Source organism: Medicago truncatula, chromosome 5 (genome assembly GCF_003473485.1).
Source record: "Medicago truncatula cultivar Jemalong A17 chromosome 5, MtrunA17r5.0-ANR, whole genome shotgun sequence".
Lineage (NCBI taxonomy): Eukaryota > Viridiplantae > Streptophyta > Magnoliopsida > Fabales > Fabaceae > Medicago > Medicago truncatula.
Window position 1 is genome coordinate 27,929,404 of NC_053046.1, and position 26,822 is coordinate 27,956,225.

A 26,822-nucleotide genomic window follows, 5' to 3' on the forward strand; every position below is an offset into this window, starting at 1 on the left:
CATGTAGTTTGTTGAAATATATTATCGCTGATTTTGTTTTTAAAAATAGAAAATTAAATTCTTTTAAAAAATTATCGGATTTAATGAGCAGGGTCATCCCCGTGAAATAGGAGGCTCGACTCTCTTTTTAAAATAGGCCCCTAGTAAAATAGAACATAATTTTTTTGTGTAGCTCAATTTCATTAAAAAAATCAGAATCAGAAGAAGTTCTAAACATGAAAGGAATTAAAAATATTAAGTGAAAGAGATGAAATTTATCTAACGGTGTCGTTTGGATTTGTCACTCCTCAGTTGTGAAAAAAGGTAAAACGAATGGTTTATGCGAAGGAAAAAAATGATTGTTGTGATTCTTTCAATGAAATAGCTTCTCACATTGACTGAATAAGTGATTATACAAATTAGGGGTGGTTTGATAGGATCTGATTTATGTACAAAAAGGAGAACTAGAGTCTAGAAAAAAAACTCAAACGTGTACTAAAGAAAGAAAAAAATATAACATATATATTTTTTATTTAAGTGGGGGGGTGATTATTAGATTTAATTTTTCGTTAGAGACCCGTAGAATTTGAAGGCCCGACCTGGTTGAGCACCTTGCACACCCTCAAGACCGGTCCTGCTAATGAGGCTATTTACGATACATATAAAAAAATAGTTTTTTTAAAAAGTTTTTTTGAGTAAAGTTTTTTTTAAAAGTTGTTATCGTATTATTAGGTACCGTTTGACCCGACTTTTTTCCAGCTTTTCTACGTTTTTAAGGAGAAGTTAGGCCAAACACAATATCAATAAAGTACCTTCGAAAAAAGTACTTTTTTTAGAATGCATAAAATTGAATTGAATGAGCTTTAACCAAAAGTTGTTGAATACTACTTCAAAAAACTATTTCTCCCCAATTTATTTCACAAGTACCTCTCTTCAACTCCCGCCGGCAACCTTTTGTTTTATTTTTTCAATATGCTTTTTTCTTCCATTTTATTATTATTATTTTTTTTAACCAGTCCATTTAATTTTTTAATGAGGTTCCATTTAAGTTTATTATCTATTTTTTTAAGGAATTTTATTATCTTTTTATCACTTATATATTAATTTCAATATCTTTTGATCATCACAACCTCACAAATATTTGTATTCACGCTGTCAATGAATGACACCGAATATTTTTATTCCCTTTCTTCAACCACGGAAATACACACACACGTTAGCGTTTAGAGTAATACTTTATGTTCCTCTTTCTGTTTTTTTTTTGTTATGCTAATGCGTATAATTTTTGTTAGTGTTGTGTAATGCGTATAATTATTTTTATAAAATTTTGATTTTAATTAAAAGTACAAGTGTAGTTGCCTAAAAAAATTATACTTATATATAATTTACACATTTGTATTGTAACAAACTATGCATATCTTTTTCTTATTAAAAAAACTAAACATATCTTTTTCAATGACACCAGCAATGTAACAAATATAATATTATATAATATAAATTCTTATCTTTTTGACCAACACTAAAAATATGGTATTCTTATAACAAAATTTGTTATAGAATATAATTGGAAAAGATATTGTACAAATTTGTATTCATGTTACACAAAATAAACGTCATTGAGTAAATATAGTATTGGTAAAAATATATCTTTTATATTTTAAACATTTTTTCCCTTCAAAAAATATTTTAGACATTTTTTTATTTATTATGTTAATTCATAATGAATTCAAAGTTTTTTTATTTATAGACAATGCATAAATATATGCAACGCCTCGGGTTCGAACCCCAGACACCACCAAAAAATAATAAATTCAAAATTTTGTACAATATTTTGCCAAACAGCTTTTAACTCAAAAATAACTTTAGAACTTAAAAAAAAAAATAAAGAAACCAAACAGCTTTAGCCTTTTTCTTAGAGAGCTTTATTTTAACTTTGTTTTAAAGTAGCTTGTAGACCGAAGAAAAGTCTGACCAAACGGTACCTTAGATGCATAATAAACAACCTCTGAGAATTATTCAAAAAATTTATTCAAAAAAAAAACCTCTAAAAAAAATACATAATAAACAAAAAAAAAAAATTTAGATAAAAAAATACATTTACCGATTCAAGTTAACAAAAAAAAAAAAACATAAAAAAAATACTCAAAGAAGAGTGAAGTGTTATTAGTTTGTTGAGAATTCCGATCAATAAGGTGCAAATTTGGTTTTGACTGACCAAAGGATTTGTTACCCTATTCTATTCATAAGCAAATGTCTACAACACAACAGCACACCTAGCAAAAGTGGTCGCGCGCAGCTCTGCTCCTGATTTTTAGGAACAACCTGACGATTTCTCACTCTCTCTCTCACACCAAATACCACAAACAAACCCTTTTTTGCTGTCTCAAATATACACTTTCTTTTTTCATCTCTCTCTCTCTCACTCTCTGCAAATAAAAACAAAAACACTGATTCACTCATTATGGCTCTTTTGTTATAGCGCACACAAACACTACCGACCACTACTACTGACACACACACACACACTTTCTAACGATTCGCACACTCTCTCTCTTGTTTGTTACCTTTTCATCTCTCAAATTCTGAATTAATCAAACCCTTTGAATTCATCATCAATACAACACAAACAGAATGAATAACAGAAAAGATCATGAACTTGTTGGAAAAAGAACAAGGTTTATGATGAATAACATTAACAACAGCAACAGCAACAATGGTTCTTCTCATTCTCATGATGTTACTGTTCCATCATCACTCATGTCTCATCTTCAGAATCAATCAATCTTTAACCCTCAGGCTCATTCAAATGGGTTTCCTTTTTGGAGCAGCGATGAGATTATCAATAACAATGATCATCATCATCATCAATTGTCTCTTGATCTCTCTGCAATGACCCTTTTGGATGAAGATCATCATCAACAACATTCTCAACCTAGCAACGTTGTTAACAACATGTCCAGAATCAGAGGTAATAATAGTAATAACAATCTTGTTGAACCATTCACTAACATGCCTTGTTTTTGGGAATCTCATGCATACAACAATAACAACGTTGTTGATGATGAAACAGTAACAGTAACACACCCACGTTACCAAAACATGGGTGGTGGTGGTGGTAGTCCAAAAGCCTCAACTTTTGGGGTTTCACAAAATCCACAAGGTTTAGTTTCTGAAAATATCAAGTGGGGTATGCAAAAAGGTCACACCTTTACTGGAATATCTCAAATGGGTTCTTCTATTGATCTTGGAAACAATGTTCCTTATGGTAATGGAGTTTGTTATGGTAGAGGTAGAGGTAGAGTTGTTCCGGTTCAGCTGCAAAACCCGTCTTTTTCTTCGCCTTATAACCCTTATGAACAACATGTTGTGTATCCTTCACCAAGAGGGTCTTCTTTTGGAATGGAGAATGATTTAGGATCATGGGATGTTACAACAAATCCTATCATGTACACTACTACTCCAAATGTAAACAATGTTCCTTCAACACCACTTTATTTTCCTTCTAATAGGGGACTTCAACAGCTTCCTCAATCTCTTTATCCTACTAGACCTATTGAGGAACCAGTGGCTTTTAAATGTGATAATAGTTTTATCTTTCAAGAGAATGACATGAAAAATGAGTGCAATAATTCATTGTTGGCTGGTAGTGGTGTTGGTGGTGGTGGTAGAAAGTTTTCAGTTTCACACTCACAAGAGGCGGTGATTCCTCAAGTTTCTCATTTGCCTAGTAGAAGTGAAAATAGTAGTAGGAGTTTTGTATTTGATGATGATGATGTACAACAAAATTTGATGAACTTTGGTTCATGTTTGCCTGAGCTACAGAGTTATATGTTTCATATGGCAAAGGATCAGAATGGTGGCCGTTTTCTGCAGGGAATGGTTGAGAAAGGAACTGTTGAAGATATGGAAATGGTGTTTAATGGAGTTATTGATAATGTTGTGGAGCTTATGATGGACCCTTTTGGGAATTATCTTGTGCAAAAATTGCTGGAGTTTTGTAGGGATGATCAAAGGTTGCAGATTGTTCTTATGTTGACTAAAGTTCCTGGTCAGCTAGTCAGAACCTCATTCAACACACATGGGTAATTTAATATATCAATATATATGGTTTTTTCTATATATATTATCCAATATAACACTGTTCTTTTTATCTGTAGAGCTGCATAATTGATTTTGTCACATGCCATTCAGTGAAATTTTGATTCTAAGTTGAAATTAGAATTGTAATAGTTAAAAGGTTAAAATTGATTTTAGATATGTTAAATTGATTCTTTATGTCTAGATGTTATTTAGTAGAATTTATTTTGTCTCTAAAATTGATTCTAATTTCAAATTATAAATTTTTTCCAATACAATTGATTTTTTCCATGAATGTAATGAAAGATGACAATTTTACACTCAACTCACTTTTATCCGGAGTTCAACTTAGCATAATTGATTTTGCCTCCATAATTACTTATAACTTAAAGGTAGAATCTGAATTTTTTACCTCTACAATTGTTTCTTAAACTCTTGTTTATTGTTCAATCCACTTTTATATAAATGTATCAAAACATAACTTAGTTTATATTTTACTCATTTTTAATCCTCATCAATTTTGTAAAACAAATTTTTGTCCCTGCATGACCAAACATACTAATATCATTATTTTGTTCTGTTTTTGGAGATTTTGTCCCTGCATGACCAAACATACTAATATCATTATTTTGTTCTGTTTTTGGAGATTTTTGTCCCTGCATGACCAAACATACTAATATCATTGTAAATGTTTCAGCACAAGAAGTGTTCAGAAGCTGATTTCTACCCTCAAATCAAGGAGGCAAATTGCATTGGTGAGGTCTGCAATTCTACCTGGTTTTCTTGATCTTGTTAAGGATCTGAATGGAAATCATGTCATACAACGTTGCTTGTCATGCTGGAGTGTTCAAGATAATGAGGTATAATTGATTTTAACTTCAAGCTAGAATTTGAAAATTTTGCATCCTACCATTGATTTTTATCCTTGAATTTACTGTTCAACTAACTAATTTATTTCAACAAAGTTTAAGTCAATCAATTTTCTACAATATTCATTCAAAATTAGTTTTTGTCAGGCAGAACCAAACACACTGATTCATATTCTGTAGTAGAACAAATTAGATATCATCATAGTTATTCCAATTTTCATTTAAAGTTTCATTCTTCTATACTCTCCAATCTGATCAAATACTGTTTCTGAGATTTTGCATATTTATAAGCTTTTGTGTTGTGCTACTCTCTTTGATGAACATATTTGTGAAGCCATTCTCTTTAAAGGAAAATATTTAATTCTTTACCAACTCCTCTCCCCCTAACAAAATAATAACCATTAATATTTGTCCATAGAAAGACATTTAATTCTTTTAAGAGATAAGAAACAATGTTTTTTTATTGTATTGACCATTGAAACAAGCCTAAAATTGAAGTTACAAGTGACCATTTTAAATTTATTAACCACTGTGATTGAAAAAATTTACATCCTGCAAAGTGACTAGACTTGCTTTGTTATATTTATTAACTTCTGATTCATCCTCAATTTTACTCTTGACCTGTGTATTTGATTGTAATTAATTGAAAAAATTTCTGAATTTTGTTTTCCTCTATCATATATGACAGTTTATTTTTGATGCTGCCACAAAGTTCTTGACTGATGTTGCTACTCATCAACATGGCTGCTGTGTACTTCAACGCTGCATTGATTTCTCAAAGGGAAAGAGTCTAGAAAAGCTGGTCAAAGAAATTTGCAAACATGGCTTTTCCCTAGCTCAAGATCCATATGGGTAATTATAATTTCTTACCTACATCTCTGTGTGAGTGTGTCTACAAAACAAACAAGTCTTAATATATTAAAGTCCGTTTGGATAAGCACTTTAATTCAGCTCTTATACTGAAAGTGCTTATGTATAAGTTATTTTTATAACAATTAAACTATAAGATGTTTACATAAGCTATCTTGTAGAGCTTGTAAAAATAAGCTGAGATGAGCTTATGGACATGTCATTGGCTATTTTCATAAGCTCGATCTTAAACAGGTTCATCGGTATGTATGTTAGTATGTGATCTCAGTTAAACTAATCCAACAGTTCCTAATAGTGATTTAAATTTAATTGAAATTTATGTCTGTTAATTGCTCTAAATTTTGCATGCTAGACATCAAGATAACACATTCTCAATCATTGTTTTGCAGAAATTATGTTATTCAGTACATTATAGAGTTGCAGATTCCAAGTGCTATGGCCAAACTTACTCCACAGTTCAAAGGGAACTATGTAATCCTCTCTACACAAAAATTTAGCAGCCATGTGGTCGAAAAGTGCCTCATATATATTGTAGAGACTAGAGCAAGGATTGTCCAAGAATTGCTTTCTGTTCCTCACTTTGAGCGTCTTCTGCAAGACCCTTATGCCAACTATGTTGTTCAGAAAGCACTCGAATATACCAAGGTATAAACTTTACTCGATTGCATGCGCACACACAAAACACGTTAGTAATTCACTCTTTTTGACATACTCTATAACGAGTTGAGATTCTCTCCGGATTCAATAGAAGAGAGGTAGACACATACTTTAAATGATTAATAAAACTGGAGAGTCTCAACCCCTCTTCAACACACTCTAGCATTAGTCTATATTTTATTAAGTTGAAGCATTTTTCAATAAGTGATCAATTTATGAGAAAGTTGGGTTGACTTTTTTTTTTTATAAATTGACTAACCATAATCCTTATTTGTTATTAGTCATTTCTAAAAATTGATGCTTCTTTTTCTTGTCTCTTTTGTGTTGATACAGGGCTCTCTTCATGCATCTTTGGTTGAAGCAGTTAGAGCTCACAAAATCTTGCGTACAAGCCCATATTGCAAGAGGATTTTCTCAAAAACCCTGCCTAAAAAGTAATGCCTAATAAGTACTCACAAGACACTATTTGTTGTTGTTCCTTATCACCATTCTCCTAATTACCTCCAATTTGTTTTCTATGTGTATCTTAGCTACTAAGTCTAGCATTAAAAAAAACCTATAAGCCTACTACTACTAGTATATGTTGTTGTGTAATGTGTGTTCAGAATCTGAGCTTCATCTGATGGAAACAAGTTTGCAACTTTTTGCTTTGAAAACAAGTTTGCAACTTGCCTCTCATTTTCCTGGTGGAGCCAGAATCTGAAAGTATAAGAAGACTATGTTTAGTTTTCTTAGTGCTTATTATGTTGTTGGTGCATTTTGTATTATTCAGTTACCTTATGGATGTGTTGTGTGTGATACATCCATTATGGTATTGTTATGAAACTTTGTAGATTGTGTACATTTTCTTGGATGTTCTCTTTGAAGAAACATTTTGTTCCAAGATTGGGATAATGTACTTTTTGAACTCTGGATAATAAAATTAGGAGATTTTATGACTTTTTTTTTTGCAGCATAATGATGATTTCTCATATCCATGTGATTGGTTTTGTGTCTTTATTTTTATTTTTGAATAGAGAGGAAACATTGCATCTCTAAATAGCATCACCAAGATATTGAGAATAGTCCAAGATATAATGTACTAACTAGGGCGTGGGTTTTTACATTCCTTTGTCTTCTAATAAACAATTTAAGGTATACCCCACAACTAATCAAAATACCCTTACCATTTTTATCTTTACAAAACCTTTACAGTTTTTTTTTTTTTTTAAAAAACCAAATTTATCTTTTTTATTTTTTATAATAAAAAGTTTAGATGAGTTGAATTTCAAATGATCACCATAATTAAGGTAGTCTTCAAGGTTTAAAATTTGCCAGAAAATAGTAGTAAAGTTGAAGGCGTACTTTTTACATAATGATACTCAACTTAATATCAACTACATTGACAACTATTGATTCTAGTGCACCTCTACATAGACCATAATATATTTTTTGGTACACTATTTACCATAAATACCATTTATAGATTAATAGTTTAAACTTTGAGTCAAATTTATAATTTTACTGTACAATATTCATTTTAAAAATATTTTTTTAACAAAATTATAATTAATTGTATCATTGTTTTTTAGAATTTATTTAAAGCGATCAAAATTAAACCGCATAAAATTTGACGGGATCCGTGGTTGAGTGATATTCCTTTTAGTGTTAGATTTGGTAGGTTATTTGAGTTAACTAACTATCATTTGATGTAAGTAAGCTGATATGGTAGGTTATTTGAGTTAACTGATACCCTTGGTTGGGGGTGAGAGGGAGAGACATGAAAGTGGCGTATGTTGTTTGCGTGGGAGGATGTGTTAGGGGAGTGTTGTGCTTTGTTTCTTGATGTTGTTTTGTAGGTTGATGTGGTGGATACTTGGAAATGACATGTAGATCCTCCTAAAAGTTATACTATGCACGGCATCTATAATTTGTTGACTACGGTGGATCAACCTGTTCACTCAGTGTTAACAAATTTAATGTGACATAAACAAGTTCCTTTGAAAGTTATACAATTTGCTTGGCGTCTTCCTCGCAACCGAATTTCAACCAAAGACAACTTATTTAAGTGTGACATTAGTGCATATGTATGTTACTATAGCAAAAGAATAATGTATGAGTTGTTAAACGAAAATAATAGAATTCTATTAGTGCATATGCCTACAAGTATTAATTCGACCAATAAAAATGCCGAAGCTATTAGGTTAGATGCTACAATTAGGGTTTGAAACTCGACTCCTTCACTTACACTACGTGGATTTTCAATGTGTATCCGCATTTCGCCCGTTCAAAGAAAACTCACTCATGTATGTGAAAAAGTGCATATTTCAAATTTCAAATTCTAAGTTGCGTTTGGCAACAGATTTTTCTAAAAAGGAGGTAACAAAATGGAGGTAACAGATTTTTCTAAAAAGGAGGTAACAAAATGGATAAATTGCTAGAGTTTTGTAGTGATGATCAAAGGTTGCAGATTATTCTTAAGTTGACTAAAGAGCCGAATCAGCTAGTCAGAACCTCGTTAAACACACATGGGTAATTGATATTTTACTAATATAGAATTGATTCTAATTTGAGACCATAACCCAAGTTTTTGTCTCTATAAATCAGTTTTATACTCAAATTTATGTATGTTTAGGAGAAATGTTATTGATTAGAATTGAATTTACTTATAAATTTGATTTTAAAGTGTCTCCAAACATGTTTTTTAGATTTAAAGTGTTTGTTCAACTCACGCTACATAAGTGTGTCTAAATATATATATATTTTTTTAAGGAAAGTGTGTCTAAATATATATATTTCTTATTTAATTCACTTTAATCAAAAATCAATTTTATTTAAAAATAAATAAATAATTTTTATCATTGTAGAACCAATCAAAAATCAATTTTATTTAAAAATAAATAAATAATGAGGTATACTATTTCTTTTCTATTTTGCTTATTTTGTTTGACTTGTATTACTTTTAATGTGGTTGATGATTCTTTTACACTTAATAATAATAATTAATGAATTACCCGTTCCGTTTTAAGATATATGTCGCAGTCAACCACTGCATACATGTCAATACACAACTTTAACTATTAACATCTTTAATTATATATAATAAAAATTATAAAAATTTGATATTTTAAAAATATTCGTTGAAACAATCAAACAACATCTTAAATGCTAACATTTATATTTATATGTTAGTTAAAAAATATGATCAAAGTAAGCTAAGTAAATAGTATACATTGTAATATTGTAATATTGTGACATGTATTTTAGAACGGATGAAATAATTTATCTAATGTTTCTAGGATTTTCATATTTAACTAACATATGCCTATAAAAAAATATTTAATTGTTTATGACATGGTGACCAATGTAAATATTTAGCTTAAGAAAGTATTTATTATTGACCATTGAAACAGGCTTGAATATTTAGTTACAGGTGACCCTTTTCAAATTTTTATACCAAGATAACTCAATTTTACTTGTTATTTAATGTGATGGAAAAATTTTCAAAAAATGTGATGGAAATTTTTTACATAATGCTAAGTGACTAAAATTTCATTTTTTTATTTTATTTATTAACTGCTGATTTATAATCAATTTTCCTCTATGATATATGATAGTTTATATATGATGCTGCAACAAAGTTCTCCATGGAAAACAGTCAAGAAAAGCTGGTTAAAGAAATTTGCAAACATGGCTTTCACCTAGCTCAAGATAAATATGCGTAATAAATTAGTCTATATTCTATTAAAAAGCAAATTTTTAAATGTGATCAATTTATGAGAAAGTTGTGTTGATTGTTATCTAAATTTTGTTATCTAAATTGACTAACCACAATGGATGTATTGAAGAGTATATCAAAATGTGTGTTATTAAACACATAGTTCATGCGCGCGCACGTGCACACACGCCCTATTTTATTATTTATTTTTGGGGGAGGAAACACCTTCGACTTTACATTTCTTAACGGGGGCTTCAAACTCTATCGTAAAGTTAGGCTGCCCGTAGAATACATACACATATTTTGATCATATATATTGAAAATCAACATTTTTATATAAATTAAAGAATTTAATTTATATACACCGACAATGTAATTTTTTTTAGACATGCATCCAATTAAATCACGCCATGTATATTTGTGGAGATTTTTTAGAAACTAACCTATAAAGGTGGCGTGTAATTTGATTGAATGCACGTAAGAAAATGTTACACTCATGACACAAAAATTAATCTCTTAAATCAAAACCTAACATCATTTATTCTGATTGTCATTATGAGACTATGCTTATTTGTTAGTATTTTTCATGTTGGAATTGTGATGCTTCTTCTTGTCTTTTTTATTTTGATACAGGGCTCTCTGCATGCAGCTTTGGTTGAAGCAATTAACAAAACCTTGGTTCCAAGTCCAAGCCCTCCATATTGTAGGTTGTAAGAGGATTTTCTCATCAAGATCAAGACACTTTATGTTGCTGTTCCTTATCAGCATTTTCGTACACCCAATCTCTATGTTTAGTTTCTTAGTGTTTATTATGTTGTTGTTGCATTGTGTATTATTATTTACCTTATGGATGGAGGATGGGTTGTGTGCGATACATCCATGATAAGAATTGGGAGATTTTATGACTTTCTTTTAGCGTATATATAGATGGTTATTAAATTATGTTAAATTTAGAAGTTAGAACCTGTTTGGATAAACAAAGTAATTTACAGTTTATACCATAAATGCTTATTATGTAAAAGATAAAATAAAGTCCAATTATTTTGATATTAAGTTATAATGTTTTACTATTCTAGATAGCAGATGGAAATAAGGTGTCATGAACTGTAGGCTAAGGTCACCAACTATGTTGGTGCATTGTGATTTAGGATATTATGTGATTGACATTCAGGGCGCAAGAGCAACACTGCCTCAACCACAATTTTGAGGCTGTTTGAGGTTAATCACAATTTAAAATATTGTTGTGGTTCAAATATTGTCGAAATTGCTTATATAGACGTTGTGATTGAAGTTTGAACTCCAACTCCTCCACTTGTGTGAGTTTTCAATGACTTGTTATTTCGTCTATTTATCACCTCTTCTTCCACTCTTGTACCCATATTCACCTTGTTTCATAAACTATTTTAGAATCTATATCTTAGAAATAAAAAATAAATGTTTGCCTGCATTTTTCTTCAAAATTCAACACTCAAACATAACTTTAATTTTCAGGCTATTGATCCATGTAGGAAACAATTGCAGAAGCCAACATAACATTTACTGTCTATATATTTTATTTAAAGTAACCACAGGTTTACTATCGTGATTTACAAAAGCTAATTACGATTACATTATTCCATGCTTGGATCAATTCCAAATGCTTCCAAAATCATAACAACACATAAGAAAGACAACCATGCTGAAAACACAACTTGTAAAAGCACATAGTATAGTGCCTCAATGAAACGGGAAAACACTCGCACACAAACATATATCTCAAGCATCATTATGTCCTAAAATTGCCAGAAGCATTTTCTCATAGTCACCGGTGGTGTCCTTGACAATGGCCCGATCAAGAGGGATACTGTTCCTCCTTTGATACTCCTCAGCTATAATTTTCAAATCAATCTCAGCCCTTGTTGCCACCACCCTTGTAAGAGCTCCTTCATCAGTTCCTCGCTTGTTGATAGCCTCACGAATTATCTTCGCAAAGTACCTCTCAGGAAAAACCAAGCACTTGACAGTCGATCTTAGTAAAGACAGGTACTCATTTTTTGGATCTTCTTTCAGATCCTACAACATTGGCTCAAAAAATTATTACAGTTTACTCAAATCAGTTTCAATAAAACTTGAAAAGTGTGAGAACTACTAGTCTACTAACCTTGTTTATATCTTTTCCGAATGCATCCTTGTAGTGATTCAAAGTAGCATTAATTTGTGCTTTGCTCCTTGTAGCTAAAATCCTGATGAAATCGTCGTCGTTATAAGCCTTCTTTGAAATCTTCTCATGCAGTATTTTTGCCTCGGCTTTTGCTATAGTCAAGTTGACTTCATCTCCCTCATAGCGGTAAGAACTAACCAGAGGTAATAGGAGCTAGACAACCAAAAATAAACTAATTTTGAATTTTTGACTTTTGAGTGACACAAACATAAATCAAACAAAAAAAATTCAGTTCAAGTTTTTAAAAGTATGATCCTGCATTTAGTCTAAATACAAAATAAGCCAAGATCAGATATACGCAATAGTTATCATCAAATGTTCATTTCAGCTTATAACTATCAAATTTATGCACAGAAATCAGTCAGTAGTACCTTACGGAAGTCTCCGGTTGTGTGGTAAGCAACATCTTCTTCAAGAGATTTCTTATGAAGAGCATGATAAGCCTTCTTTGCAAAAAACAATTGATCAGAAGATCTAGTGCAAGCTAGTTCCACCAGAACCTGATTGCTCGATGTCCATCTTTTAGTTGCTTCGTTTGCCAAAAATGCATCACGTTCAGCGGATTCCAGTGTCCAAAGATGAACCAACCTCTGATGAAGAGAAAATTCAAAGTGCATATCAATTTCACATAGCCAAAAAATTATACATATATTATTCTTGTTACAGGATAGTTTTATTGTATGTTTTCAATACCAAACAGTTTGGCTTGGCATCACGCTCCCCCCTTAATAAACATAACATCTTTTTGGCCCTAAAGTCAGGTTTTAATCAGAATTGGGTTTTGAAGTTTCAATTACCAAAACTCAAGAGCTGAAATTACAATTAAAATTACAATGAAAGTGTCACAAATCACTTAAATGTGCTCATCCAAGTATACACAGGCACATCCTGGAGTCTACCACTGAGTGAGATTCCATAATTCGAAGCCTGATTGGATTTGTTCATTTGAACATTCATAATTACTTATGAAACTGTTTGAGAGAGCTGATAGAAACAACTTATCTCATAGTCCATAAGCTGTTTTCACCTTATTTCCATAAGCTCTCCAGGATAACTTAGGAAACCATCTTATAGCTTATATGAAAACAGTTTAACTTATTTTATCTTTTGAATTAGAAATAGCGTGCTTAATTAAGTTGTTTATCCAAAAAGGATCCAATCCATTTAAATCTAAATCCAAATTAAGGGTTTGGCCCTTAACTGACCTCAAAATCACTGGTAAGCTCTTTGTTCAAGGCCTTTATGAGATCTTCTTCATAAGTCTTAGCGTAAGCTTCTCGGATAACCTTCCTTTGTACCTCATTCCGATGACCCAAGATCGATATAATCAGGTTTTCATTGGTTCCCCAACCTATAATCATAAATCAAAATTGATCAATTGGAAAACTAACCAAAGTTAAATCACATTTAACCATAAACATGGTTAGTACTAGATCAAAAAAAATTACAACGCAAGATTATTTAAATCTGATTTTGTGTGTAATCTGAATCGTCATCCGATCTCAAATTAACTGTCTCGGATCTAAATCAACATCATATTATACACAGATCGAACAATCAAATAACTTACAAAGCAAGTAAAACAAAAATATGATTATGGTACCACGTAAATATGATTAATAAAACTAAGTAACATATTACATGGATCATCTAATCTAATTACCTGAAAATGCTTTGCGGAGCTGTTCAACGTCATCGGAGACAGGGGGAAGAGGATGAGGGACGCTCAATGTCGACATTGTGAATTATTGTCTCACTCACTTTCAGACACTCTTTGCTCTGTTTTATGATGTGAAAAACAATAATGGGACAGCGCAGCATATAATAATAGTGTATGAAAAGTCAAATTTAGGTTCCCTGCCACGTGTATGTAATAATTCATATATGCTCATTTTGTTCAGTCGCCACGTCCCATGTTATCCTGATTTCTCGGCTAATTAAAAATAATAAAGGGAAAAAAAGAAAGAGACTCTTTCAAGAGACTTTTGTTCAGCGCAGCATATGATGATGTTTTCGTACATAAAGTTAATTTAAAAATTTATTTTTTCACTATAACCTCATTATATTACAATTGCTTAAAGACTCTTTCAAGAGACTTTCAAACGCTCAAACACACTTGCAAGAGACTTTCAAACGCTCAAACACACTTGCAAGAAACTTACAAACAATGCTACATCACAACTGAAAGAGACTTCCACGGCTTAAACACACATGCAAAAGACTTATAGGTGTTTATAAATAAACAAGATATGCTCTTAAACTTGATATACATTCAGAGGTGTAAACTGAACAAATCAAAACACACTCTAAAGACTTACACTTCAATAAATGTTTTTAAAAATTCCTAAAATAATAAGGAATATTCTTCAAAGTCACGCAAAATATAGGGACCAAAATATATTTAACCCTAAAATAATCGAGACCCACTAATTGCCACATCATCATTCCGTTAGAGAATTAACAGCAAACACTAATTCTTCAAAAGTGCACAAAATGTAAGGATTAAAAACATATTTAACTCTAACTTTTATATACAAAGTTGTGTAGTTTTGACTTTTATATCTGTTTGAATTTTGTTGTGTGGGTTCCTTTAACAATGTTCTTAGGACATTTGTTAGCAATATTTGTAAAATTAAACTTCTTTTTAACTAACTTGGGTTGACCTTGTGGTGTTGACTTGGAACCTTAGAGTGTATTTTTCAAAATATGAGGTTTGATTCCATATTGTCAATTTGAATGGATTAATTTAGTTCTTTTTTAAATCACTCATTTTAAGGCAATTATTATTAAACGAGTAAATAGTCAATTTCTCCCTGAAATTGTAAGTTTCGTCAATTACCCCCCCCCCCCCCCGAAATTGACAAAACTTCAATTACCCCCCTAAAATTGCATAACGTTAATCAATTTACACCTCCGTCAAATTTTTCTGTTAACTGTTTACGGCTATGATCAAATACCCCCCCTGAAATTTTACACTTATGGCCAAAATGCCTCCTAAACATAAAAATTTAGATTTTTTTTCTTACCAAAAATCATACATTTAGTTCTTCAAGTAGTATATTGTACCTATTGTCATAAAAATTCTATTATCAAGAAAATGAATGAATATATGCCAAAGAAATTATGGTTTTGTCATCTGCAGCCTTTTCATTCATATTTGGGTTAATACTGCTTTTCACCCCTGTAATATAGGTCATTTCCAGTTTTCGCCCCTATAAAATTTTCGGTTTGATTTGCATCCTTCTAAAACTTTTTTTTTTCTTCTGGAAAACACCTCTCCTCCATTCAACTCATCAAATGCGCATATGTGACGCTGACTTGGCTTTTTTTTTTTTATTTATTTATTATTAATTGTCGACATCGGATTTTATTTTTTAAAATATTTGAAAATTAATTTTCAAAAATAAAAAAAAATCAGAAAAATATTAAGATTTTTTTCCATAAAATTTAAAAATCGAAAAAAAAAAGTTTTTTTTTCAAATATTAAAAAAATCAGAAAAAACGATAATAGTTTTTTGAAATATCGGTTTTTTTTTAAATTTAAATATTAAAAAATTAGAAAAAACAAATTCGAGGTTTTAAAAAAAAGTCATATTTTTTTCCCAAAAAAAAAAGTTTTAATTTTTTTTACAAAAAAAAATTATGGGAAATGTTTTATTTTTAAAAATCTGGATACAATTTTTTAAAAAATTTAGAAGAAATTTAGATTTTTTTTCGAAAATTTTATTCCAGATTTTTCTAAAATTTTTCAAAGATTCTGGAGTTTAATTTTCAAAATTAAAAAAAAGTTAAATTAGAAAAAACAAATTCGAAATTTAAAAAAAAAGTCATATTTTTTTCCCGAAATAAAAAACAGTTTTAAAATTTTTTCTACAAAAAAAAATTTTGGAAAATGTTTTATTTTTAAAAATCTGGATACAAATTTTTTAAAAAATTTAGAAGAAATTCAGATTTTTTTTTTTTTTTCGAAAATTTATTCCAGATTTTTATTAAATCATTTTTGAAATTAAAATTTTAGAAAAAAATTATTTTCTAATTTAAACAAAAAATAAAAAATTTGGAAAATATTTTTCGTAATAAAAAAATTTCTGAATTTTTTTATTTTCAAATTTTTAAAATTTATTTTATTTCTAAATTAATATAAATGAATTTATATTATAAATTTTTTTTAAAAAAAAAGTCACAAATGCCACATGTAGCCTTAGAAAAATAAAATTATTTATACAGTCATCACGCCACATAAGCATATATGCACAGTCAACATGCCACACAGTGTACCACATCAGCAAATATGTACAGTCATATGGGGGAGGGGTGTTTTCTGGAATAAAAAAGTTTTACAAGGATGCAAATCAAACCGAAAATTTTATAAGGGCGAAAATCGGAAATGACCTATATTACAGGGGTGAAAAACACTATTAACCCTTCATATTTTAATTTATCAACAAGGAGCAAGATAATTTTTTTACAAAGAAGGTAAAACTAAAAACCAAACATTAAAAAGATATCAAGCTGTTGAAATAAACCAAGACAAGAATGCCATAGCAGCAGAAAATTGATATCTATCACATAACTTTGTAGTACAATGTGATATACCGGCTTCATGTAGAAGGTCTATGACATAATCTATTTAACATGCTGCAGCTAATAGATATGGTATTTCCTGCATTATTAAAATTATATCATTAATTAAGTTGCAAATTCACAAACCTAAGCCTTGTTTCTTCTTCCTTCTACAGATATTAACCTATGAATTTTCTTTATGGACACACAATTATCAAAGACTTGTGTACTTTATGAGTGCATACTCTAACATAATTACCAACTTGTGTAAAAAAAGTTTTCTAAATATGTATATATTTAAAACACATGAGAGTAACATACTTTCCATAAAGATTTATGTGACAAATAGCTGCATAAACATACATTTCATAAAGATTTATATGATCAATAATTGTTAATTGTTTGCCTTTAATATCTTTTGAGTCAAGGATAAAAAAAATATAAATTTTCAAGTTTATGGGGCATTTTGCACATAAGTGTAAAATTTCAGGGGGGTATTTGATCATAACTGTAAACAGTTAACAAAAAAATTTGGCGGAGGGGATAAATTGATTAACGTTATGCAACTTCAGGGGGATAATTGAAGTTTTGTTAATTTCAGGGGGTAATTGACGAAACCTACAATTTCGGGGGGAAATTGACTATTTACTCATTATTAAACTCATGTGGTATTGTATGTATGTTGGTTCTATACTTTTTGTGTAGTATTGAAACTTGTTATTTTAATAAATACTTTCTCCGATCCTATTTATAAAGGACATTTGAGTCAACAAAAATTGATGTATTTAGTCAAAAAATTTAACCAAATACTCATTCCGTTTCAAAATATAAGTAAAATTCACTTTTTAGGTTCATTTATTTAATGATGTATGTGGCCACATACATCATTAAATAAATGAACCTAAAAAGTGAATTTTACTTATATTTTGAAACGGAGGGAGTACAACACATTTTGTTGATTTAAATGTTTCTTATAAATAGAAACCGAAGAACTATATAACTTTTTAATAAATAGTTATTTTCAATAAAAAAAGAGTAAATAGTCAATTTCCCCCCTGAAATTGTAAGTTTCATCAATTACCCCTTTGAAATTAACAAAACTTCAATTACTACCATGAAATTTCACAACGTTAGTCAATTTACCCCCTCCGTCAAATTTTTCTGTTAGTGAACATGACGTTTTGCAAATACCCCCCTGAAGTTTTGCACTTATGTGCAAAATGCCCCCCAAACTTAAAAATTTATATTATTTTTTTCTTAAAAACAAACAATTAATAATTAAATATTAAAACTAACTATTAATTTTGGAATTTGGAAAAACTACATGCATATATACATCAAAATAGGCTCCAAAATAGGAAAAAATATGTATTTTTTAAAGTGACAATAATGGGATGATTTGTGGATTAATATTGGGGGTTGTGTAGTTTAAATGATTTGAACAAATTGTTGAAGGAGTTGGAGGAGTTAAAAGACTAAGATGGTGAAGGAGAAAATATAAATTTAAATCTGATTATTAATTTGTTTATAAACCTCTAAAAATAATAATTTGTCTATTAGAAATAATCATTATTGTCACTTTAAAAATAAACATTTTTCCCTATTTTGATGTATATATGTATGTAGTTTTTCCAAACTCCAAAATTAATAGTTAGCTTTAATATTTAACTATTAATTGTTTGTTTTTAAGAAAAAAATAATATATATTTTAAGTTTGGGGGGCATTTTGCACATAAGTGCAAAACTTCAGGGGGGATATTTGCAAAACGTCATGTTCACTAACAGAAAAATTTGATGGATGGGGTAAATTGACTAACGTTGTGAAATTACAGGGGAGTAATTGAAGTTTTGTTAATTTCAAGAGATAATTGATGAAACTTACAATTTCAAGGAGAAAATTGACTATTTACTCATAAAAAAATTACTAATTTTAGTTGTTTAACACGTTCAATATCACACATGTTACAATTTTTTTTTAAAATTGAATTGTAAGTTCTCTCGTGGGATAGATGGATGGATGGACGATGAGTTGCTACTAACTAAGAGGTGGTGGTCCAAGGTTTGTGGATAACATTGTCGGCACGTATATTGAAAAAAAAAACTGTTTCAAATGTGACTGATTCGTTTTTTCTAATAAAAAATGTGAATGATTATTAAAAAAGATGAATGACTATTTTTTATAAGAAAAAATGGAAATCAACATTAGGGTCTTTAATGACAACCTTGGTCGCAACAGATACATGGCAGAAACCAAATAATACAGGGTCATCAAATTCAATTCCAATTTTGCATCCGTTAATGCTCAAGAAAATAGGAATCGAAAAAGCTAACGACGAAGTTTGTTGTCCGTCTGTCTTTTATTCATGTTTAATTAATTTTTGTGAAAAAAATAATCCAACTATAGAGATCATTTGTGTGCATTCATATTTACTCAAACATTTTTGCACCGAGACTCATGTTATTCTTATCTACCTCCGGTTAGTTCATAGTTTGGGTTTCAATAATATGTTGTTTGAATTTGATCGTAAAGTTTACTAGATGGATTCTGAAACCCTAGAAATATAGCCTCTGAACTAAAATTTGTTCTTGTCCTAAAAAAGGTGACTTGATATTTTGCATTCTCACCAAAACTATAAGATAGTCTTTGAAAGAACGGAAGTTAATAGGGTTCTTCAATTTCTTGCAAATGCGTCATATTTATTTTCCTCCAATGTGTTTGAAAGCCGCCAAGAAGTCCACATGACTTAATATCAACAGACGAATTTAAGCCATCGACAATGATCCTCAAATTGTTTGCTTTAATTTTAATTGTTCAAGGTTTATCGGTAAGAATTAATTATTATAGATTGGAGATAATTTTGGTGCGTATTCACTCCTTTGTATGATTATGAGCTTTAGGCATATGAATCTAGGGATTTTTTTTTTTTTTTTAACAAATCAAAATGGAATATATTGCTCAAAAGAAGAGTGATTCACCCCGCACAAGGTGTGCTAAAAATGATGAATCGCTCAAAGTCTGATACAAAAACTAGGTGACTGACACAAACCCAAGTCACCAACAACTAAAAAATAAAAATAAAAATTAGGCAGCCCCTATACAAAGAAGTGGGTGCCTCCACCAATCATGAAAACCAAAAGCCAAAGATACAGAATTTGACGAGAGCCATAAAAAAGAATCCAGCTTCACCTTTTCGACAATATTGTAAGGATCAATTACTGTATTTTTGAATAAACAGTTATTTCTCTCCTTCCATATTGCCCATACACAGGCAAGCCAAATAACCTTAAGATAAAAATATGAAGCTCGTGGCATACCCACCAAATGAGTAAACTGAAAGTAGTGATCCGTAACCGAATCTGGAAGAACATAAGAAATACCAATCCAGTGATATAATAAATACCAAACTTTCCAAAACAATTCACAACCTAAAACAAGATGCTCCGCCGTCTCAATGAGACCACATCCTCCAACACACAAAGTGTCAGAAGCTTGAATAACGTGTCGACGCGCCAAATTCGACCTTGTCGGAATTCTATCTTTCAATAAACGCCATGCAAAAAGAGAAACTTTTGTAGGAACCAATTTATGCCACACATCTGTGTTTGTAGCAACCACATCCTGATCCTCAAAAGATGTTAGGAAACGGTAAGTCCCACTAACCGAATATCCGTGAATAGGATCAAGCAACCAACACCAGTTGTCCTGTGAATTAACCTGCAAAATAATGTTATTCAATAAATTCACACACTCCCTCACACTATCCTCCTCCCAAGCAAACAACCGCCGTCGCCATCTCCACCCACCTCCGCCTTCCTCCCACCCCAAAGTCGCCATATCCTCAACCGAACATTCCTTATGCACCGACAATTCAAAAAGACGGCTGAAACGAATGTTTAAAGGAACTCCAGCCAACCAATTGTCAGTCCAAAAGAAAGTGTTACGACCATTACCAACCACCCGCCTAGAATTATCATGAATCTAGGGAATTTTGATTATGAGAAGAGGATCCTTTCATAAGAAAAGGATATCAGATCTAACGTGCAACTAACTACTATGATCAAATATCTTGAAAACTTAACTATTATTTAGAGAATTGTAGAAAAATATACCTTGTTACTATCATGCAGTGAAGGAGAAGAGAAGTGAATCTAAAATACCCTAATCATTCTTCTTAGCTTGATTATATTTACTTTTATTTCATCTTATGTGTAAACAAAAATTGTCCCAAGTGCATCCCCTAATTTACACATTCTAGTGACAACATATATTATTGAATAGAAATTTCACAATCCATATAAAGACAAACTTATTATAAATATTATTACTTTTTTCCTTCAAAAAAAAAATATTATTACTTTTTGACACATTTAATACGCTTGTTAAAATTACTCATCAAATTTCTGACGTCGTTGCCGGGAATTGTTTATTAATTTCAACGAGTATGAGACAATTGAAATTGTTACTTAAGATTTATCTTATTTTGTTTTATTTTCGGTGTATATCTTATTCATAGCTAGTCACCAGTCTTATAGGAGTCCTCGTATTGGTGATGAATAATTTTGAATCAAAGGCCTTCAGCCTCCTTATGAAAAAAAAGTCATAAAATATGGGTAAATTTCATCTGACCCTTATAATATTTTTAATATTGAAAAATGAAATTTTATAAAATTTCTTAATAAAAATTCATTTGATTAATTGCTATGAAAAACTAAATTTGAAAATTACTCAACTCATGTAATTTCTCAAATAATTTCATATGACAAATAATATATCATGTCTCATCTTGTACAAATTTTTTAATTGTATACAAAGACTAATCAAAGCTATATTACTCAACGTAACCACCAATCATCATGTTCTCGATCACTATAAATATTACAAAAATTAAATGAAAGAACATCAACTCCAAGCTCAGTGATGGCCCTTCCTGATCTCAATGATTCTCTGCAAAGTGGACAAGTGTTGTTCTTGAAACCAACCCATCTATCCAAACAATATCTATGAAACATATGATCACACCTCAATACTCTAATCTCATCTCCTTCTTCTATTTTACATAGACACACAGAACATTCTACATCTTCCTCTGAGTCAGAGATGGGTTCATAATTGCATATACTATACATTTCTTCAATTATTGGAAAATGAGAATCATGGAGCTTATAGAAGGGATAATATGTAAGGAAATTTAATACCCATTTTAGGTAAGTGTATACTAGAGTGAAGTGTTTAATGATCATGCTGAAGGTTGCTAATTTGGTGAGGGGTAGAGAAATAGGATTATTGGCTTATACTCTAGTTTTGTGCTTAAAAAGTGGAAACTTTTAGTGATATTTATACACTTAGGTAGCTGGAAAAATAGACTAAAAAATCATATAGTAGTGCAGTCAAGTTCGGACAGCTTATCTTTAAAATGAAAGTTGGTGCTTAATTTTATATTTGCTGCAGGGATGGATGCCCAACAAGAGTTTGAGCAATGATAGATAGACACCCCATCTGACATATACACTTTTAACCTCCACACAAAACGGTTACATGTGGCATTTAAGTGAAAGAGAGAGAGTAGTGGTAAGGTGAAAATACTAACTTGCCCCTACCACATGGGGGTGTATATTGATGGTGCGGAGAAAAGAGTGTCTATGAATATATATACACACACACCCTTTTATATAGACTTTTTATTAGATTTGTTTCATTTATCTTACCTCCAACTATTTTAAACAGTTAAACAATTCAACTTCTTGAATATTTATAGATTTCAAACACACAATTTGATATAGATTAAAACCACTTTCCTTTAACGAGTTGTCGACTAAAAAAGCAAAACCTCATATTCTTTTTTTTTAGTGGTGGCCGAGATTCGAACTTCGAACTTTGTATATACTATGCATTGTCCTTACCAATTGAGCTAAGCTCACGGGGACAAAAACCTCATATTCTCTTACCATCGAAAGCATTTTTATTAGTTTTAGGTTTTTAAATCAAAGTAACTTAGCGACATAAATTCTCTTACCATTCTTTCAGCATAAGTTTAAAATGAAGAAAAAAAATGATATCTTCAAATGTTTTCGAAAAACAAAGATGCACAAACTAATTTTATAAACTGAAAATTTATTAAAAGAAATACTCTATTTTTTTTTTGACAAATTAAAAGAAATACTCTTAAAAGTATATAAGTTTTAATATGGATTGCCTTCATAAATAGTTCGTTGTGGATGGATACTTGCAAAATATAGGTTAAGAGAGTTTTACTTTTTTGTATAAAAAAAGAAGAGAGTTTTACTTTTTGATGATGAGTTTTTTTTTTTTTTTTTCACCTCTTTTCGATCTTACAAGTTAGAGAGTTATTTTCTTAAGGGGGTAAGTTAGAGTTATTTACTTACGATAAACCATATGCTTTTTATGTGACTAGACCAATAAAATACATTAATAAATCATGACAAAAAAACATTGACAAATAAAATGATACTAAAAATAGAATAATTGTAGTCAGCAAACACTTGCTACGTTTGTTTGGTGAGAAATTTAGAGAAATAAAATATATGTGTTCCATGGTAGACCATTTACTTCCAATGGGTTGGTGAGTGTGTTTTGGTCATAGTACACGACCACTTACAATGGGAAAGTTGTATTATAAAACACACTCTGTTTAAGATTTGGTATCAAAAATGTACTTCCATTATGCAGAAGGAAAAAAAAAATCTATTGGATAGTTGTATTGACGTGAAATACACTCTCTTTAGGGCTGGTCCAAGGGTCACATGTATTAGAATGTAAACTTTCATCATTCAGTAATGCGTATTTATACAATTGAGTTGAGCCGAAATAATCTTGGACAGAAATAATCTTTAATTGAGTTGAGGCTTTATCGAGTCGATGTTCTGATCAGTAACACTAGAAATTGAAGTTTCATTCTATTTCAGTTTTTGTTTCAGAATCCGTCTTCAAATTCAATTTTGATGTTGATACAATGATGTGACAATTACTTTAATATTTTGATGTAATCTAAGATGGATACATATGTTGCTAAACCAGAATAGTTTCCGCAAATGCGGTGGCCAAAGATATGTATTTCAGATGATATGAAAAATGATACAATTGTTAATCAATTTAAATAGAGAAAATTTTAAACATAACAGGTTTGTATAACGGGATACATACTACACTATAAAAGTTAATTATAACCTCATTGCCAGATTTGCGTAAGTAGCAAGGCTGACACTAGGCATGGGCCAAGGATGTGACGGCCTAGGGCTCTTGTCAGTAGGAGACCCAAAAAAATTTCAAGAGATGGGGTGTATATAGGAATATTTGATTTATGGGGGATCTATATAGCAAAGCTTACTGAAAAATCCTGCAAACATTGAAATGATGAAAGGATGGGCTGAAATAAGTTAATGTTTTTGGCCCTTTTGGTGTGATTAGCTATATATACCCCCGTATAGCACAAAAATTTCTATATACATCATCTTTATAATTTTTTTTTTGTTATTCTTAATAATGTTCTCAATAATTTATCATCGTAGAAATCGGTGATATTTTTGGGGCCCTTTGTTCCTAATAATGTGGCTAATTAATATTAGAAATATTGGTGATATTTGTTAGATATAATAAGGGTTTTGCTAACTAACTAGTGTCCTAAGAACAATGGTTAAGGAATCCATTAGTAGAAATTTTGTATTGGAAATGCAAGCTTTCACTTTTGTCTTAACAATGATTACACAACTTTTTATTGAAAAATTACTTATTTTAGTACTCTAACCAATGCCCCAAGTGAACTCATTAGCATATAAAAAGAAGAATGATATACTTCTAGAATACAAAGGAGTTCTTGTACCTATGATTTCTCTAAAAAGTGTAACACTAATGTTGTATCATGTATTATTAGTATGAGTTTAAAATTGGAGAATTTTCCATCCAAAAGTTTAAAATTTAATTAAGTGTGGATATACTTTTGGTTTTTTGGTGTTATTATTCTTAGGTGCGAAAATTTCGGTCTCTATTTTTTAAGTGCTAAAATTTCAGTCTATTATGCAGGTGTTATTGTTCGCTACTTCTACGGTATTTTATTTTGTTTTGGTGTGGAATATTTGATTTATTTTTAGATGTCGTGTAAAAAAACATTTATATAGTAGTGAAAAGCGGAAAAAAAAAAATGAAATGAAGTGCTAATAAAAACACAACAATAAGCTAATTTTTTTTTGATCCCTATAAATATACCAACTTTTCGTTTTAGTCCCTCTAAAATTTTCCTTCAACTTTTAGTCCCTATAAAATTTTCAATCTTCACTTTTGATCCCTCGTTTAAAGTAAACTTATATGCAGAATTCATATTTTTAGATAAAATTTTGCAGAAAAATGTATAATATTATAAGTATCACTCCCAAAAAAAATTAGAATTTTTTACCAAAACATGAATTAAATATGAATTTTTATATTTTTGATGGTGAAAAATTCATATTTAATTCATGTTTTGTTAAAAAATTCTAATTTTTTTTTGGAGTTATTTTTACAATATTCCATACATTTATGCACAATTTCATTAAAAAAAATACAAAAATTTACTTAAAAATAGGGACCAAAAGTAGTGATTGAGAATTTTATAGGGACTAAAAGTTGAAGAAAATTTTTAGAGGGACTAAAACGAAAAGTTGACATATTTATAGGGACCAAAAACATATTTAACCTAAAAATTTATAATGTATTATTATATAAAGGATTTTTTTATCATATTATACATAAGATCCGTAAAACTCTAGGAACAACGCTGTTAAGTAATAGTATTTATAATTGATGAACAACGTACACCGCAAGCATTTGTCTGGTTAGAGAAGAATTAACAACAAACTACCTAATTGAAAAACCTACAATTTATTCAAATTGACTATAAAATTATTAAATTAATAAAAATGCCTAAAAAAACATTATCAAGACTTAAAAAATAAGGCTTAATACATCATATAGTCCTTTAACTTATTTTTGATTTTCAATTTGGTCCCTTAACTATAAAGTGTCTCAATTTGATCTCATAAATTTTATGTCGTTTACTATTTTGGTCTTCTCTGTTAATATATTGCAAAATCTGTTAACTCTTTTCCACATGTCATTTAAAATTGATGATCAATGGTTGAATTTAAAAAACACACATGACATACCGTGGACTTACAACATATGTAATCTTTTTTTTTTTTTTTTTTTTTTTTCCTAAAATTTAAAATTAAAGTTTAGCAACAATCTTCACACTCTTCCCTCTTAATCTCCATATAGTTCATACCCAGAAAAAAAAAAAATCAAAAGAAAAATCCAGCAATAACACATATACTCATCACGAACCCATCATCATTAAGTGTTGTTTGGCACATAAAAGCTGTTAGAGAAGGTAAACATGTTCATAACCATATATTCTCAAATGGGTATCACCCAAAAACGTTTTTGATCAATACCCTTCTCAATATGTATATCAAATTTAAACCTTTTTCTCATTCTTCAATCGAACCTTATGAAAACCCTCTTCTCGTTCACAGAACTCTATTCTTCAGAGAAGCTTTCTTCCAATGTTCTTCATCGAACCCATCTTCCCGTGGTGTGTTTATTTCAGATTTAAGGATTTGATTATATGATTTTTGATGAAGTTGAAATGATGAATTTTTAAATGAAAAAATTTGGATTCTTAGAAAAAATTGGATTTTTTTTTTCATGAAGGTTGTATGTAGATGAAGAGGGAAGAAGATGACAATGGAAATTATCATGTGTTATGAGTCCACGGTATGCCATGTGTATTTTTTAAATCCAAACGTTGATCATCAATCTTAAATGACACGTGGAAATGAGTTAATAGATTTTGTAAAATAATAACGGTGAGGACCAAAATAGTAAATGACATAAGATTTATGGGATCAAATTGAGACA

The 26,822-nt window shown here is 30.2% G+C and overlaps 3 protein-coding genes across 3 annotated transcripts; 1 reads left to right on the forward strand and 2 right to left on the reverse strand.

Moving 5' to 3' along the window:
- Window positions 1–2,569: 2,569 nt before the first annotated feature.
- LOC11429992 (putative pumilio homolog 10) lies at window positions 2,570–7,390 on the forward strand. Its single transcript, XM_003615046.3, has 5 exons — window positions 2,570–4,061; window positions 4,754–4,916; window positions 5,614–5,777; window positions 6,185–6,440; window positions 6,786–7,390. The coding sequence occupies exons 1-5, from the start codon at window positions 2,611–2,613 to the stop codon at window positions 6,888–6,890; spliced, it is 2,139 nt and encodes a 712-aa protein (XP_003615094.3). The 5' UTR covers window positions 2,570–2,610; the 3' UTR covers window positions 6,891–7,390.
- A 4,274-nt stretch (window positions 7,391–11,664) lies between these two features.
- LOC11433048 (annexin D1) lies at window positions 11,665–14,174 on the reverse strand. Its single transcript, XM_003615048.4, has 5 exons — window positions 14,013–14,174; window positions 13,555–13,700; window positions 12,721–12,939; window positions 12,290–12,502; window positions 11,665–12,201 (listed from the first exon to the last, which is right to left on the reverse strand). The coding sequence occupies exons 1-5, from the start codon at window positions 14,086–14,088 to the stop codon at window positions 11,905–11,907; spliced, it is 951 nt and encodes a 316-aa protein (XP_003615096.1). The 5' UTR covers window positions 14,089–14,174; the 3' UTR covers window positions 11,665–11,904.
- A 5,820-nt stretch (window positions 14,175–19,994) lies between these two features.
- On the reverse strand, window positions 19,995–20,747 carry LOC112422132 (uncharacterized). Its single transcript, XM_024784899.1, has one exon. The coding sequence runs from the start codon at window positions 20,745–20,747 to the stop codon at window positions 19,995–19,997; it is 753 nt and encodes a 250-aa protein (XP_024640667.1).
- Between the last annotated feature and the right edge of the window lie 6,075 nt (window positions 20,748–26,822).